The following is an 18,530-nucleotide window of genomic DNA, read 5'->3' as shown; positions in this document are numbered from 1 at the left end:
TCGCTTATACCTTGGCTGGGCATTTAAGAATAATTAAGGTGAATTTTATCAGTCTGGCAAAAGGTTTTAAAGATATTATCCTTAACATTTTTTGATTTGGTAACACAAGTGGTTGCTGTTGGTAAGAGAGAGTACGGATACGCCCTGTAAACGGTAAACAATGAAGCTGATACAAGATCATGTCACAAACAGAAACGTTGGATTACACACATGCCAGAATCCAGTGTGTAAATAAATCATCAAATCAAATCATAAACTACCATGTAGAGAGATTAATATGAAATTTAAAAATATTAAATGGCTACTAATGAAAAAAAGTTATCAGTGATAATGGTATTGAAACCTGTTCATGAAATCTTGAGGATTGTAACATTAAAGCATCCAAACTAAATATGTTGGTTATGAAGAAAAATTCCCCTGTGACAATTATATATATTACACAATTGGAATAACCCCCCCCCCCCCCTCTTTTTTTACCTATCTATTCATTTGTTAAGTGTATTTATTTATTTATTCATTCCACAACTGAAAGGTCTCCATGATCATTCATGTTGGTCGAGTATTTTGTTTTTTATACATTTACTAAAAACAATAAAAGGAGAATTACCAAAATAATAATAATAATAATTAATAATAATTAATAATTAATACTGATGCCTCAATGTGTAAGCAGTAGTTTACTGTTGTAGCTGGTTGAGGTGAAGCTAGTTTCATTATTGTAATATGCAGTTTGGCTGTTAAGACTTCCCGGCAGAAGTGATCGGGGTATTGAGATAGTTATTTTTAAAATATTTTATTATTTTATTATTATTAATATTAAATATAATTGTATATATTTGCTTATTTTGGAAATTTTGGACAATAACAACTCTCTAAGACACAATCAGTTAATTTAATGAAACCATCTGGGTGGTTTTAGAGGGGAAATGTCTCTTTTATGAAGCTGCGAACGACCCTTTAAACGCATCACATGTCACAAGGAGCCCCAAGTAGATGCTATGTATGATTATCATATGTTTTTCAGTCAAATCTAAACCTGAACAGTAGCATTAAAAGCACAATTTTTACCTTTTGAATGTATGAGGGTAGAAGTAGCAAGTACAAGTAAGACAGCAATTTATTGTATTTCTCAACTTTTAATTTTGTACCACAATGTCAGTTGTATTGGAATACAGTTTTAAGTCATGGTATGAGGTGGCTGTTGTAGCAGCCCTACTTACAGTGTGAGAGGAGAAAATCATAGATAATTAATTTTTTTTAAAAAAAAAATACCACGTAAGTTAATCAAAATAAGAACAACAGCTGATAAACACTGAACCAAGACATACAGCAACATGTTAACACGTCACTCTTTATGTGCGTGTTCTTTAAAGAGCCAAATCTTACAGGCATAGTAAAAAAGAAACGCTAAGAGATCTGCAGCTGAAACAGTATCATACAAAGCAATTTACATTTGAGTTAAGCGGCACATCACTGAAAACAGACTTTTTCCTCCTGCAGATGTTTGAGTTGCGCACGGAGAGCATGTTTTCAGAGAGGATTTTAGGTTTCTGGCAGCTATCTTCTGTTATTAAGCACATCATACGTGTCTTTCTTTCGATGTTGCAGAGGCTGAGGGGGGAACATTGATGAGGAAAGAGAGGGGACAAAGAGAAAAACTGTCATGATTTGGTTCATTTTTAAATGGGATGATGAAATTCCTTCATGTTTCATCTTACCTGGTACATATCATTGGGGGCTCTGTTCACTTCACTTGGAAATAGAGGCTGTCTATCGGAGCCTGTAGATAGACGTAGCAATGGTGTTATTAATATCAAAACAGAGTTTGACAAACAGAAGCCAATGCATTTTATTTTAATCATTAACTTTAAAGGTATGAGTATTTGCAGGTGTATTTAGGACAAAAAATATCATAATGAGTACATTTTCAACTAATGCACATTTGTACATGATTTTATTTGTTTATTGTATATTTTTTTGTATATGGTTTTGCAAGTTTTTTGGTTTTTTTTTTTACCAGTGACGAAGTTAGGGTATACTGCTGCGTTCACACCAAACGTGATGCAAGCGTCTTGAACAGCAAGATTACAAAACCAAGCAATGCAATTGAAATTTTTACTTGAACGAGAAATTTGTGCGGCTCTGTGTCATGAAGGCCTATCAGCTTTGAGATCTGGCTGCAATTTCCCGATGTTACCAAAACAGAAGACAAAGATCGTGGCCATCTATGTGCAGCGCATGCAGCAACTTTCAAGGCCGAAGTACCAAAAAACTGCAGTTCCTCAAATGGCCACTAGAGGCTGGGTCCAAAACAGAGTCAATTTCCTTAGACCCCCATGTTAAAATGTCCAATGTTAACAGTCTGGTATGAAAAAAACAGGCTACATTCATTATTTATATAGTCAACGATTAAACCTAAAGCTCAGATATTAGTCTGCAAAGCCACAAGTCTATATGGTGTGTTCCCAAAATATGCACTTGTGACTTTAGTAGGCTCTTTTGTTGAGTTGCTTCCTTACAAAATGCTCTCAGTATTTCCAGTTAGTCTTTCATTGAGGAACGTAAACAACGGAAAGAGTGACACAGTAATGTGTTGATGTGTGACAGTAAGAAAAATTATTAAGTGTTTCCATCTTGGTTCAGTCTGGTTGAGAGCGCGGAGCCTCCGTGTTAACCGTGTTCACATCACTTTATTTCAGCTATTAGTTGTATTTTACTGCAAATCAAGTAAGTCGTTTCCCCAGTTTGTGAAGGGAGAATAAGCTGCTTAACACTCTAGAGGCCGTATATGAGATTAATGTGACTTGAAATTTCGCTTAGAAAATTCACACCACACCATGTGGCCAGACATGGTGGACTGAAGCAATAAACTGATGTTTCACAAGATTGGTCTTTTGATTACCTTAAATATTAAGTATTTAGAAAAAAAATGTACTATTGTACTATTTAAAAATAGTACAAGAGTGTTTGTGAAGTGGTTCCCTTGAGATCGATGTTCAGGCGTGTTAATCCTGACTGTTATACATATAAGTGAAAACACTGACATTCATGTTTACATAATATAAACAGCAAATATCTGCTATTAATAGATGAATTTTACTTTTCTTGTTAGAGGTGAATGGACCGGTCCGGGCATGAGACGCAATGAGGTAGACAGCCACTCCTATCATAATTGTGGCCACCACGTCTCCCACAACTATTCCCGTTACTGAAGCCACGTCGAGCTCTATGCAGGTTTCACAGGCTGGACACACACACACACACACACACGCAAACATAGGTGGAGTTAGAACTTGACATTTCCTAAATATGACCACTGTCAAGAAATACTATACTAATGTATAAATGCAAGTATTACAAGCGCAAAAGTACACATAAACCCAGAAAAACATGCAAATACATGAGTGCAAGACACAAGTCTCAATGCAGAACTTACTGCGAAATTTTACAAAGATTTTAGGTCCTTTAATGTCCTCATCATCATCAGATTGCGTACATGTGTACACTCCTGTGTTTTCATCCATGTAGTCCAGTTCCGTAACATCTGTATTACTTTCTAATTTAATTATTTTTTTATCGCCACACATCAGCTTAATCCCATTAGGCAGTTCGCTCACTTTTATCTCTGTGAGAGGAAAGAAACAGATTTCAACATAATTTCATACATGTGGTTGCTCTATGGATCTTAGTTTAACTGCTAAAGAAGTCTTTTTACCTTGGCAACTGACGGATGCTGTGGGAGATAGTTGGAAAGAAACAGTAAAACATTCAGTTTAAATGAGCAAACAATTTGTTACGACTGAAATAATTAAAGGGTACTTTTTTCCCCCCTTAAAACCCAACAGAAGGCTTACCTGTCAGTATCCAAAACAACAGCAATCCAGCACGGAAAAATAACTGACATTTCATCATGTGTTCACTCCTTTGAGTTCTGCAGATGACACAAAGAGATATTACAGATCACTGTAAGTAACAAAGAGCACGCAACAGAAACAGGAAGGGCGCCATTTTCAGCTCTCAACCATTTTATTGTTACTTATTGTGATAGATTCCTGACAGTGAAAGACAAAATTCAGTGATTTACTTTAAGAAAGTCATTTTAACCAACCTGTAATACACAATGACTTTCTTTTTAGTTAATTTTACTAATATAAATCATATCATTCTGTCCTGTCTTTATCGAAACACAAACTGGTGTCCAGCCCAAACTGAGATTAACAGAAAATACAGCAAATTTGAAATAAAAGTACCGACCTCAAAATAATGAGCTGCTGTGTCTCTGCTGCCAAAGCATCCAGTCTCCGTCTGTTTAAGTGTCACAGTCTGTGTGTGTGTGTGTGTGTGTGTGTATGTGTGTGTGAAAGAGAAGGAAATGAGTGTGATTGGTTTATTTTGAGTCTCAACAGGTTTTGTTGATTTCTACATCTGTTGGACTCTGTGTCTCTGTAACTTTCAGCTACTGACAGAGGTACATTTACTCAAGCACTGTATACCTGTTGTGTAGTTTATTCCACTACTCCACTAGAATTCAGAGGGAAATGTTATATTCCACTATGAATATTTGCCAGTTATGGTTGTGAGTTAATGAACAGATTAAGTTTTTACATAAAACATGAGATGGGGTTTTATTACTATATATGAGGCAATATAGAGAAAACTGCTCAAACACTAGACCTATAAGATATTTAAAGTTAGCTTCACCTTGACAAAATGCAACAGTTAAGGGCTACTAACATATTGCACCAGTGTCAATAATATAATATGATACAATACAGCAAGGGTAGAGGTTTTGTTTAACTAAACACTTTATATCTTGCATTTTCATTCATTTGGTGAAAATGTATCATAGACTGTTCAAAATAATGGACATGGCTACCATAGCTAGCTGCGGTTTTCAAGCCTCGAGTTTGTCTTTTTCACCATCTTGGTTTCTTGGAACAAGAAGTGACCTTATTTGGACAAGCAGGAGTTAAAGGGTGGCTATTATTGTACACACTGCAGCAACACCTTGCAAACAGCCTGCCTCTCAAGCGGTCCCACTTAAATATAGTTTTAAGCCTTAATAAAATGTAAACATTTGAGCATGTTTAATTATGCTGCAACGTTGGGCATTTTAACATGGGGACCTATTGTGTTTTACTCTCTTCTGGAACCAGCCCCAAGTGGCCGTTTGATGTACTGCAGATTTTTGTTGTTGGCTTCATTTTTCAGCCTCTTTGCAGCTTGAATTTTATGCACCTATTTGCATATTTTCTGCATAGATTTAGGGTTTAATTGTCTTTAATCATGTCAAAGTAAAAGTCCTCTTTTAACTTGATTGTTTAGTATCTTTAAGGATACTTTTAGTCGGGTAAAAGATTTGTATACTTCTTCCAATCTTATTTTGAGAAACAAGCCAGCTACCGGTGGTTTTAAATTAAACTATGTAACACTAAGTACATAGTTCATGGTTAACTTCCATCACTTTCCATTGCTTTCTTGTTATGCATGTTTCAAGGAGTTTAACTCTGTTATGGTTGGGGAAATTGCAACTAATTTCACAGTAGTTTTTTACCCTTATGCCTTGACTCATTTTTTTCAAAGTAGATTCCCCATTTTCCAAAATACATGAGGAAAAAGTCTTCATATTGACTAAAATAAGTCTCTACAAGCCATGTATGAGCCGAAATGATGGATCAGCTTGTTAACACTGACTGCTACTTGCTGTTTGGTTGCTTTTGGAGATGTGTGAAGCAGCTCCATCTGGTAAAACAAACACAACCATGTGTGTTCAGATTAATATTTTAATTCCCTGTGTGTCGACAGTGTTTGTCCCGCTGTGTGTGACAGACTACACTCCCCTGTTCGGCACAGACGAAGCAGCAGAGAACAAGCTAAGAGATGCTCCCACAACACAGCTCTGCTTCCTGTTTGTAGAAAAGCCACAACAACCTGTGACCTAGAGCTAACACCTGGCGCACACACACACACACACACACACACACACACACACACACACACAAAGTCAAACAAAAGGACGTGCATTATGTCTTTTGCACCTGCTATTGTAAAAAAAAGCAAAGTCTCAAATTTCTTAACTATCTGCAACAATGCTCTCACCAAAACACTCATTACTATGTCAAAAACTCTCATCATCCTCATAAATTAAAGAAAGTCCTCATGTTTAAAAAGCACCTTAGAGCGCCCCCTGGTGAATGCCAACAAAACATCATCAAGCCCAGATTTACCTCCTACAATTTCAATATGATCTTTATTAGATGTCCTCTTTTATACACATATACATATGCATACAAATATACAGTACATGACATATTACATGTCCATATAGAAATACATACTCCATAATTATGCACCATCTTATTTGGATATTAGGTAAAATCTCACGTACGGTACATTACCTCAGACATTCGGGTATTAGAATCGAACAATTAATGCATTCCGATAATGCGACGGGGGGGGGGGGGGTGGGGGTCATCATGAGCATGTGCTTACAGGAGGAAATCATGTCACATACATTATATGAGCATTTATATGTAGAGTTTGTACTTTGCATCATTGAGACAACACGTCTTGATTCAGAGGGGCAAAAACATTGACAGTTTGGTTTTGTGAACAAGAAATCCAAGTTCATTGAGGAACTTGAGAAACAGAGTGTGTTTGTATAGTCTGTGGCGATGATAGACACGAGACAACAGGCCTCGTGCAGCAACACTCCCTTAAATTTCTCTTGTATTTTCTCTTAATTAACTGGTATGAGAAAATATAAGAGAAGTCAACTCCATATGCAACAAATGCTCTTTACCAACCAAATCTGCTTTTACCCAGGTGTGCTCAATGATGAGTCCCACTCAATCATAAGTAACCTATTAGCATAGATAACCCATCCCCCACCCCCACTAAACACTATATAAGGGCAGGTTTTGTGCCATGTGCAAAGACTCTGGCACATGAACAAGACTGGAGAGATAGCTCCAAAAAAGGCTGTAAGAAAGAGAACTTCTGCCGAGTAAAACTGACGTAGGCCTGTCAAATAAACTTATACAAAGAAAATATAATTTCAAGGAAATGTAACTAAGTACTAAAAGTAAAAGTATACATGCCAAAAGATTAAAATAAATTTGATACATAAAATAATTAGAGAATTATAAGAATTACTTATAATTACAAAACAAGCAGAAAGTCCTCACACATACAGTATATATGAGAAGTTGGAACCATGAAATGTTTTTTGAATGAAAAATGACTTACACGGTGAAAGAAATAGCTGCCAATTAATTTTCTAATTAACTGACAAATTTTTTGGTTTGTACGCAAAAATCTTATTTGTAAAATAGTTATCTAGTAATAGCAGTTGAGTAAAAAGAATAATATTTCCCTCCTAAGGGTAGAGGAGTTGAAAGGTGCATGAGATTAAAATACTCAAGTAACTCAAGTTACTCTAAAACCTCATCTAAATTTGATTAAATGATATTCATTCACTTTTTTAAATGTTCCTTAAATATAAATGCATTTTCCTTTTGTTGGACAACGATCTTTGGTGCGTGAATGCAAGATGTTTTTCTCTTATCTTAGTAAGAGGCTCTCAACCACTTGTAAAATGGTGTCTTACCTAAGAGACAAGCAAAAGTAAGAAAACATTGGTGAATACCAAAAATCAATGGGTACTGACAAAATAAGAGCAAATCCTGGATATGAGCAGAAATAAGAGAAAATTAATTTGTATATCTTTTCTTGCGTGAGGTCCAATATCTGCTTTCTTTTCATCCTGGTCCAGCTTAAACATGACTGAGGATTAGTTGAATGCCTGACTAGCAGTTGCTCTGGGTTTCCTCTTGGACGGCTGCAAAATTTGGATGAAGTAATGCATGCATGTACAGTGTGTGTTTGTGTGTAACTTCGAGGTCAGTCAGAGCCAGATCTCCTCGCTACTTGTGCTGTTCACCTTATAGATGTAGCCCACCATCGGGTATCTGGCAAAACCTGGGAATCAAGCATTCAGAGGAACATAAAAAACAAAACACTCACTGCTGTTCCTCCACGCTGAATCTAAAGTATAAATAATGAAAAATCTGACAGTGTGTTTGCCTGACCTCTGGCGGCGTAGGCTAAAGACAGATCTTCCTCCTCCTCTTCCTCTTTCTTCTTCTCTCCCACACTGTTCTGCTGGGCGGCCTCTCGGGCTACGAGACGTGATGCAAGAAGGATGGAGGACACGGCAGAAAGCAAAAAAAAAACATATATATTAATATAATATAGTATTATAAATATATATTATGTTTATGTGTATATATATATACATAAATATAATATATAATATATATATATTATAAATAATTATATATTACTATAAAAATATTATTTATTATAAAGTTACAACTGTTACAACTTATTATGTGGTAATTATTAATATGGTAAATAGTTAATTATTATGAATAATAATAATACTGTGTGCCTCTAAAATGCCTCTAAAAAAATACACGTTCAGAGAATGAAATCAACGAAGAGCCAGGTCGTCATTGTAAATGAGAATTGGTTCTCAATTGACTCACCTGGTAAAATAAAGGAAAAATAAAATAAATAAATAAAATCAGTAAAACGATTACTTATCATACTATCAGTGAAACAAACTAGAAACTTACTATAAATGTAAAATTACACGTCAGTTCTTTTTTAATGATATTATCAAATTGTGATTTTAACAGAGCTGTGGAAGTACCTGAATGCAATTCACGTTATTTTTCACATTATTGTGCTTCAATTAAAAAATGTGAAACAGCAGCCTATGAAGTAGTTAGCCCACCTATAACATCAGTATGTTTCACAATAAGACGTTTCTTTGTTATTTATTTTTCTATACTTCACTCTGAATTCATTTGTACTTATACGCTATGAATATATTAAAAATGCTGCATTTCAAGTAAATCCATTTTTTCCTAATAAATCATGGTCAATCATATCAATCTTTATTCCCTGATAAAAAAAAAAAAAATTAAAAAACGCAAATTGCTGAAACACAATGAAATGTGAATAATGGCTTTTTAATGCTTGTCCTGAAGGAAATGTAGTTTGAATAACTGGCTTGTTTGTAACAAGAACTTAGATAGCAATAGATCGCATTTTACAACAAAACAGATTGCAAACTTTTGTTTTGATGTTCACCTCAGATTTCAATTATGTAAGGCCTCTGATTGTAAAAAGTTCAATTTTGTCAACCTTTAGCACAGAGCTCTGATTGTGAAAACAAATGAAATATTTGTATTGATGGTGTTTATTGACTGACTTGTGTAATTAAGAGTTTTGCCATCTTGTGACACACAAATTGAACTCAGCAAAATATAGCATCATCTCACGAGTTCACAGAAATATTGATTCCTTTATTGATACCTTTTCTCAAAGTGTTGAGGTCGTTGAGCTGCATGTTGGACGGCAGAGACATGTTCTCTCGGGGGATGTAGGTCTTATCAGCTTTCTCTGTCTTCAGATTGGCTGAGTCACTGTGAGGGAAATATGGAGAAGTGATATTTAACTTGGATTAGACTTGCTGTCGGTCTGCGGGATGGACGTGAAATATTAATAAGAGCAAATAAATGCTTTCATCAGTGTTTTCCTTCCAATCCACTAATGATGCCGAGAGGGAAAATATTCGATAGGTGTGTGATACAGCGTCAGTGTTGGTGTCAGTGAAAGGAAAATGGTTGTGGGGATTATAAAAAAGTCCACTTTCGAACCTTTAACCTCAGTTTATTATTAAGTTTTATTCTTTTACATGTGACAGGTAGATGTGATTATGTGTAATTTAGTCTTTAAATACATCTTCACTATAGTTTGCACAACACTTTTTGTCTGTGCCGTGCTCGAAACGTGTGAGATAATTCCCATGTCACAGACATGCCCCTTTTGTGCATGTGCAAGGTGTGGACACCCAGTGAAATGAAATCAACTGTGTCACACTGTGCTGTTATTGTTTGTGTTATCACTCTGCTGATGGAAGTTTGAGACGGACCCGAGTCATCACTGCCGCACTTTTGCATTTTTCCAGTTGCCAGATATCTTACTGTTGTCGTCACTTTATTTCTGGCGGTATTGCATTGGGCGGGAGATGTGAGTGCGTCTCTAATCAACCTTAAACAATAGCTCCATACAATGTCCTGTGTAGCATTTCATTAACTCACAGCCATTTAGCATTTGGAAAATATTTCTACAGCTTCTTTATCTTTCTACCATTTTCTTCTCAGCAAACGAAACTCTTGCGCCTCTAAAAAGTCCTCTTCCCTATTTCTAAAAGTTTTTTCAGCTTGGGAGCTAAGACGTTTTGTAAATAACTTTTAGCTTATCTTAACTGTAAGGGGGAATTCTTTAAAAGTGTCATATATATTGAAAAAATCCTTACAATTTCGTCACCTGGAGCAACTCTGTGTACTAAAAGGCTTTGTAAATATAGCCCCAGACCTCCACTTATTTCACATTTTTCATTATGGAAGCAAGAGAAAATGTAGCAGGCCACATATCTGGTATCAAAACAATTACAGCTGACTTACTACAGAAACTTTTCCCCATATCTACAAAATAAAAAAGTTTCTCCAGTGTTATGGTGCTGGCTGACTGGACTTCCACTGACTGCTTCACTTGCTCACTGTCATATTTTACTCAGGTGGTTCACACAGATATCCACTAACTGAAGTCTGAACTCTGTTTACCTTTTCTTGGTCATCAGAATCTCCACTGGCTCATCTGTAACAAAATACAAAGAGATGTGTTATCCTGCCCAGTAAGTGTTGTATACTACAATGCACAATGCTACAGTCAAACATTTCCAGCTGACTTGCTCGCTGCAGACACAAACACACTCTTGTCTCACCAAAGGACTTAGTCTTGTTTTTTTGCATGAGGCAGAGAACAATCAGACTGAGGATGAGGAGGGCCATAAAGGCCATGGCTCCTCCAGTCACGATTCCCAGCATGGGCACCTCCACACGGGACTGCAGGAACTCTGGAGTGAGAGGAAGACGAAGAGATTTAAAGGAATAGTCTGACATTTTCAGAACTAAGCTTATTTGCTTCCGATAAGTTGGATGAGAAGTTTGATACCACTCTCACATCTGCACCCTCCTAAAACTAAGCTTTGTGTTTGAATAGTAAGAAGTTTTGGGGAAAACAATGTAGTCCTCATATTGGGACAGTTGGTTTATTTTGAATAGTTCCAAGTGTGTAATAAAATTTAAATGCCTGAATATTGTTCTCCAAACACACAGTTACGAACAGTGCAACATTTGTTTGATGTTTTGTAACTCTATGGGTTAAGAGTCACTGTTCAAGTCTTACATTTTTCAAAATTGTTCATTTAAATGCCTGAATGTGGCTGCACTAAAGCCAAATTTCAGATAATGCAACATATCTAAAAACTTGTGATTTGTTTATTTTATAACTTTGTATCAATTTGCCCTGCTCTATATTCCAAGCCATGTGTCCTTTTTGTCTGAAGGACAGGTTTTGTATCGGAATTGGCTGTAAACGGACTTGACAGAGATTGCTGCCATTTTATTTTTACATGGATTGGTATATTGTGTACCACTAGGTGGCACAAAAAAGTAAACACGAAATGAGGACAACAGGTTGAAGTTTTGCAAAATTAAGAATAAGGTGCAACAAATCCAAAATGTAGGTTTATGTCCGCATACAAGGACACAGTGTTGCAGGACGGTAAATATGAAGCAAGCCAGGAACCTTGTTAGCGCAGTATAAAATAGTCCTTCGTGGTCTCCCTTTGCCTTTTACCATCACTGACCTGCCAGTGTGAGGTTGCTCTGCACCGTTCCCACACTGTTGCTGACGTTCAGTGAAATGTTCCCTGATAGGTTGTTGAGTGTGACCTTCAGCGTGTGATTGGTCAGCCAGGGGTAGCTTCGTGAGTCCAGGATGAGAAAGTCAGAGGTGTTGGCCACCAGCTGGCCTGACTGGTCCACGAAGGTGATGGTGGCAGGTGGGTTGGAGCGTACCAAGGCAAAGAGGACCAGGGAAAGGCCGGGGTCTGAGGTTTCACTGTAGAGGGCGTTCAGCCTGAGGATCTCTGGCTGAACTAGGGGGCAAAAAACAACATTATTCCCTTTATCAACAGAAAATAGCTGTTACCAGTTACAATCCTGAAATATATTTAACAAAGACTCACACTGTACGTTGAGTGTGACCGTGGCATTGTAGCTCTCCCCTGTCCTGGGGTTTGACGCGACGCACACAAGCTCCCTGTCCCACTTCCTGGCCCTCAGAGAGAAGGTGCTGTTGCGATTGGTCTCCGGTCTCACAACCTCAGAAGCTTCCTGTGGTGTCATCACCAGGCGCCCGCGTTTGGGCGGAGGCGCTTTCTGTTGCTCCCCATTCAGGTACCATGTTAACAAGGGAGGGGCACGGGGATCCCAGCCGTCTGATTGGCAGTTGAACCAGTGCGTCATATTCTCCTGCAGTGTCACAGCCGCCCGCTGCCGTCCGTCAATTTTGGCAGCGGGCTCAATTGCACCTGCAAGGGAAGGATTATGTTAACGTGAAAGGACTGTGTGAGCAAAAGGCACAGTTGTTTTCCGAAGAGTGTTTCACCTAGTCCTACTCTACTGTGCTGTACTCGGCTAATGCTCGTCACATCCATGTATTGAGGTCTGCGGTAGTTAGGGTAAGGGCTAAGAGGTCATGAATTGAACTAGACGATCACAGCACAGTTGGACGGGCTTTGGCTGAACACTTAAGGCAAAAACGAATGGGCAAAATATGACAAATTAAGAGATTTTTACTTTTATCAACCCTGTCTTGAAAGGTAGCAAAAATGTATTTCTATATACAGTTTATAAAGTGTAAGAAAAACATCACTCGGCAGAAGTACTACAACACAGCTGTACACAAACTTTTTTAGACATTGATATTTCATCGAATTTAGGTTGTGTCCTCGGGAGACCAAAATTCAATGGCAGGACATCTTTTAATGCCAATGTCAATTTGACAGGTACTGACAGGATTTGACATTAATATTTTGTTGGTTGTTTTGTTAATGTTAAGTGACCAAAATCTAGTGTCATATATCTTATGCCAGTGTCAACTCAGACATATACAAAATTGTCAATGCAATTTTAATTCCAAGCAAGAATTTAACATAATTTAGCATCATCATGCCCTGATGAAGGTCATTTGTGGACAAATCATGTTAACTTAATTGTATCTGTTCCACCACGAACTAGCCTTGCTAATTAAGCTTTTTATCATAACAATAACAGCCTTGGTTTTGCCCTTTTTTAACATTTGCCTGACACAGTCCCATGTCTTTCTAGTGTCATATTGATGTCCAGTCAGCTGGGATGTTGGAGGAATAGTTTACACTTTGGGAAATATGCTTATGCCTTTTCTTGCTAAGTATTACATGAAAAGATTGATACCAGTCTCATATCTTCCAAATGTGAAGCTACAGTTAGCAGCCAGTTATCTTAGTTTAGCCCAGAGATTAGGAGTGGGAAAAGCAGCTAGCATCCCTGCTGAAACAGCATCTTCAGATGGTTGAGCTGGTTGACCAGCTTGTTTGACCACCTTAAGGTATGTTCTCGCATAATTTTTCATGGTTTAGCTGGTTATACCGGCTTGTGATAGTGATTGACATTCCTGTAAAACTGAAACCAAATCAATTGAGTATGGAGAAATAACAGTCTTATGAGACAGAAGTATGAAAAGCAAAGGGCATAAATCAGTTCAGTCTACTGTCATGATATGCATGAAGATAAATGTGTGCAGCTTGATAGGCTAGTCACACCAGCATGTCTAGCTGGTAGTCCAACCAGCCAAACCATCAAAGACCAGCAAGAACTGGGTCAGGACCATCTAAGACCGTCTTCACCCAGCTACGATAGAGAAGCACTTAACATCAGGAAAAGTTTGGACAGAATGCAGCAAACTGTGAAAGGATCCCCATAAACAGCATATGCTGAGCGGCCAGTCAGACCACAGGGGAGAAACAAAACTGAAAGTGCCAGACGAAGAGAGGGAGGAGGGCCAGCATCAGGGTGAGGCTGACCTGACTTGGACAGAGAGCTGTTCCTCTACCAAGCCTTCTTCTGACTAATGTCCGGTCGCGAGAGAATAAAGTAGATGAGATGTGATTGAGGCTCACTCAGAAACAGGAAATCAGAGACTGCTATGCGCACATCTTCACAGAGACATGGTTAACCCCTAACATACCAGATCAAGCTACTGCACCAGATGGGCAGACCTTGTTGGGAGCTATAGGGATGCAAGACTCTATATACTATATAACCATATACATTTTTAAAAAATGCACTGCAGGAATTGAATGACGCCACCAGCTGCCATCCTTCAACATCCTTCAACTCAACAAGATGTAGCAGGATCAAGGATGAATGTAATTTTGATTTTCAAACTTTGTTTAAAAAATGACTAATAAATAAACTTTCTACCTTCTTCTGACTTCTAAAACCAACTAAACCCAGCTACCAGCATGAGCTGGTTTTTAGCTGTTTTTTTTTAAACTTGAACTTGTAAACACCATCACCATTAAAACAGGTGTAATGCTGACGTCATATTTGGTTGAATCCAGTGAGTCAAAAGGAGCAGGTCATGTAGGGTGCAGTTGCAGTGTCTCTTACCTGACCAGGATAAGGCCAGTGTGTGAAGGAACACAACAGCAGAGCCTGATGCCCACCTTCTCGGACACACACACTCCATACTGGCCCAACGGAGCACCGCACACGCATACACAACTACCTGCTTGGAAGAGAAAATATCATCAAGACATTAACTTGTTTATGATGGGGCTCTATGGATTAAAGATGTGACCAAGTCATTATTTTGCAAATCACAAGTCTCAAGTTGCACTAGTGTCCCAAGTCAAGACAGGCAAGGACCAAGTCCTACACTTTGAGTTTCGAGTCCTAAACATAATGTTCTCTTTCCCAAATGTTATGCCATGTTGACAGCAGAGTAATAATGTATCAAATTATAAAAGTCATGAATCCTATCTAAAATTTGCATTTATTTGTTAAAACAAGTTTTTTTTTCAAGTTGCATAGCTGTTAAGCCAATGTTAGCTAAGTGTATGCTCGCAAACTATCTTAATGTTAATCTCAATTTATTGTTTTTTATGCGACTTCAACAAATTTGGAAGTTTTTGCATCTCCATCTGTAATTTTTGACCCACATGTTTAACATAGTTGTTTTTCGTTGACAACAGTGTAGTTTTTTATGCAAACAAAATTATCATCGGTGTCGTGTTTTTTTCAACTGGCGCTTCGCAACATAGCGTTCTGCATGGTTCTCAGCTGCAACTTGACTGGATGTGTTAGCATTAGTTAATTAAGGACATGAAGAGAAATGAATTACTTTGCGGGACACTTGAAAAAAAAAGTTTCTAATCTTCAGGCTTGAGGCAAGGTATCAGCGATTAACAAGTCAGAAGGCTGAAGTCCCAGTGGAGTCTATAAGTCAAGTTTGATTTTGTAAAGTTGAGTCTTAGCCAGCCTATTTGTAACTTAAAGCTGACTCAAGTCCAAGTCATATGACTCGAATCCACACCTCTTGTGAATTACTCCAAGGAACCACCAACAGAAATCTCAGACAAATATCTCAAAACCATCCCCGTGGTTCAGTTCTACTAGAGGTACACAAGGATAAAGGTTTTGGTTTCAGCTGACTTTACCCCATAAGGACACATAGGACAGGGGTAGGACTGAGATACAGAAACCTAAAGAAGCAGAACTTTCAATGCAATGAAAACAAAAACACTGCACGCAAGACTCATCACAAACAGACGGTGACATGCCGTTCATTTTTCAGTAACTCGCTGCAGGTCCAGCTTTGATTTGCAGGCTTACCCCATCACAACAAAACATTCACAGGCCTGCTTGGATCGATGGTGATTGTGCACCTACTGTGCAATGAGTGCATGGAATGAGTAATGTCTTGTGCTTGCTTGCAATCTGGGTCATGTGATACGTGTGAGCACCTCGGACGAAAGCAGGAACTGAGCCATCAAGGAAACACTCATATTCCCACACATATGGAAACGACCAAGAACATTCATGCGCACATGACAGAAGGTGTTACAGCTCGTTGCCTTCAGGTCGATGATGCTGCGATTGCACTTACAATCAGAGCAAAGGGCTACACATTACACTCCACACATACTGCACTTTGTGAGGCTGCATGCAGGCATTTCAATGCAGATGTGTGCACTTTAAACACACTAAGAATGCCCTCTACAACACACACACGCACAGTATTACCTCAGCCCTTTCTGCAGACGCTGTTGTGATTCAGCCTGCTGGAGCTCCATGGCAGCGGAGGAGGAGAGGAGGGAGAGTGAAGGATGGTGATAACAAGCGGAGAGATGAGAGGCAGCCCTCCCTGACTCAGTTGCTTTCCCATCTGCGTACACTCATACACTTACACACACACACACACACACACATACATACACACACACAGCTCTCTGCAGGGTACAGCAGCTCCAGTAGCAGCGTTCACTAGCTGGCAGGGGATGGCAGGGGCTGGCTGACGCAGGCAGTTATGCTGCCGCCACTCCAAAGAGGAGAGTGGGAAGGGAGGGGGGGGGAGCAGGCAGCTGAGGAGATGGAGAGAAAGAGAGAGAGAGGAGAGAGTGAAGGCAGGGAGAAAGAGCGAGGATGCAGAGAGAGAGAAGGGAGAGTGGGCACAGAGTCGTGAGGGAAGAAAAAAAGAGCCAGTGTGGGAGAGGAGAAGAGGATATAAAGGCTACAAGACTGAGCTCTGTCCAAAACATCAATCTTTAACGATTTACACTCAGTTGTGATGGATAGAGGAGAGCAAACTCTCGGTTTGGGGGGGATAAACATATCTCTTCCTGTCCTCCATCATCAGTGCCAGTCATCAGGAATGTTAACCCCTGATACACAAACCCCTGATACAAACACAGACACACAACATGGCTCGCAGTGCCTGAGCTCAGCTACTTCTGACTGAAAAGCCTCTGCAGTGCAGCTGTACAGACCTGAGCAGCAGCACGCAGAGCACTGCAGCCAAAACAAACACGCTCACAGAATAGATATATGTCCTGCGTAAATGCCAAAATCAAGTTTAAATGACTCTTCAGGAAATAGTGTCCCTTTAGTTTTTAACCCCTTTCCTCATAATAAAAGTTGTTTTTGTTTGGGGTTTGCTATTTCTCCAAGGAGATGCCTGTCCTTAAGTTCCTCTCTGCCTGGAAATCAGGCTTCGATGAAGGCCATAAAACAATGCATCTACTGGATATCCTTTTCCTGTAAATTCAATCATTTGTGGAACAAGGTCGACAGAAGGTTAGGAAACACCACAACTGATGAAACAGGCTGCATATTCCACACACTATAAACTCACTATTGCATCACTAAATGTAAACTGAGATGATAAAATAGAGCTGACAGGACTGGTTGGTGATAGACACAAACAAGATGCATTTAGTAAAGGATAATCAGGGTACCTTTCACAATGATAATCAGTGTCAAACTACTGTCTCAATTTCATTTCTTTCAGATGAATGTGAAGTAGAAAACAAAAACACAATTTGAGTGTTAAAGTGTCAGTCATTTACGTTGCTCTGCATGTGTAATTTATGCAGGCAGAAGCAGTTTTCATTAAGAAGCATATTGCTGAAGTATAATGTATAGTAATGCTAAATAATATAGAAAATTAGATTTTAAATTTTTACTTTGTTTCTGGGGAATCGCAGATCCCCCAGTAGACTCCACGACTGAAGTCCTGCTGTTTAAGTTTGGTCATTTTGGAAATCACTGTGCACTTAAAACTAGAAGGCGACATTGTCTTCTGAACATCTTATTTAGAGATGGAGCATTTAGTCCAATAATCTTGGTCATTTTTCAAAGAAAAAGGCCTTTCCCTGATTTCAGCTTTTAAATTGTGAGGATTTTCTTCTTTTTTTTTGTCTTTGTGATGGACACTTCTGCTTGAATTGTCAAAAATGTTATGCAGCAAAACAAATTGATAACTTAAAACAGATTATTCAATAATGACATACATGTTTAGCAAACTAATTCTCTGTCTGACAAAAAACAAAATGTTAAAATTTAAAGATATTAGAAAAAATAAACATAACTTGTATGCATACAAAAACAGTAACTTTTGAAACTGCACTATAAGTAGCAGGTAACACAGACACACAAGTCATGACCTTTTTAAATTATTTCTTTATTTATATATATTTATTTATTCATCTCAGTTTGGTTGATATTCTTTTTAATCATTGTTGTTGCACTTTAGTATTTTTGTACTCAACAGAAATGAACATAAAAACAAAAAAAGGACAAAATGAACCATAAAAAAAAAAAAAGAACCTAAGAAACATGAGTAGAGCAGAGCTGGCTTGCTGAGCAAAGGGGGCTGGGGCGGAGAAAAAAGAAAGGAGGGGAGGACATGGAAGAGTTAAGACCAAAAAAAAAAAAAAAAAAAAAAAAAGTGGGGGAGAAGGGTCAGTCTGATCAGGCAGAAGATGTGTGTAAAGCAGCTCTCTCCTC

General features: G+C 38.3%; 2 protein-coding genes across 2 annotated transcripts; both read right to left on the bottom strand.

Moving 5' to 3' along the window:
* Positions 1-1,120: 1,120 nt before the first annotated feature.
* Positions 1,121-4,346, bottom strand: LOC121943195 (T-cell surface glycoprotein CD3 delta chain-like). The gene is made up of 7 exons (XM_042486655.1): positions 4,255-4,346; positions 3,855-3,931; positions 3,716-3,733; positions 3,437-3,625; positions 3,101-3,244; positions 1,719-1,780; positions 1,121-1,611 (listed from the first exon to the last, which is right to left on the bottom strand). The coding sequence occupies exons 2-7, from the start codon at positions 3,910-3,912 to the stop codon at positions 1,558-1,560; spliced, it is 525 nt and encodes a 174-aa protein (XP_042342589.1). The 5' UTR covers positions 3,913-3,931; positions 4,255-4,346; the 3' UTR covers positions 1,121-1,557.
* Positions 4,347-7,263: 2,917 nt separating this feature from the next.
* Positions 7,264-16,538, bottom strand: LOC121943194 (transmembrane protein 25). Its single transcript, XM_042486653.1, has 9 exons — positions 16,269-16,538; positions 14,634-14,751; positions 12,167-12,511; positions 11,786-12,076; positions 10,859-10,990; positions 10,698-10,731; positions 9,385-9,494; positions 8,091-8,180; positions 7,264-7,980 (listed from the first exon to the last, which is right to left on the bottom strand). Exons 2-9 carry the CDS (start codon positions 14,710-14,712, stop codon positions 7,907-7,909), a joined length of 1,155 nt encoding a protein of 384 aa, XP_042342587.1. The 5' UTR covers positions 14,713-14,751; positions 16,269-16,538; the 3' UTR covers positions 7,264-7,906.
* Between the last annotated feature and the right edge of the window lie 1,992 nt (positions 16,539-18,530).

The sequence above is a fragment of the Plectropomus leopardus genome, chromosome 5, assembly GCF_008729295.1.
Source record: "Plectropomus leopardus isolate mb chromosome 5, YSFRI_Pleo_2.0, whole genome shotgun sequence".
NCBI lineage: Eukaryota > Metazoa > Chordata > Actinopteri > Perciformes > Serranidae > Plectropomus > Plectropomus leopardus.
This window is presented reverse-complemented; position numbering and strand designations above follow the sequence as displayed.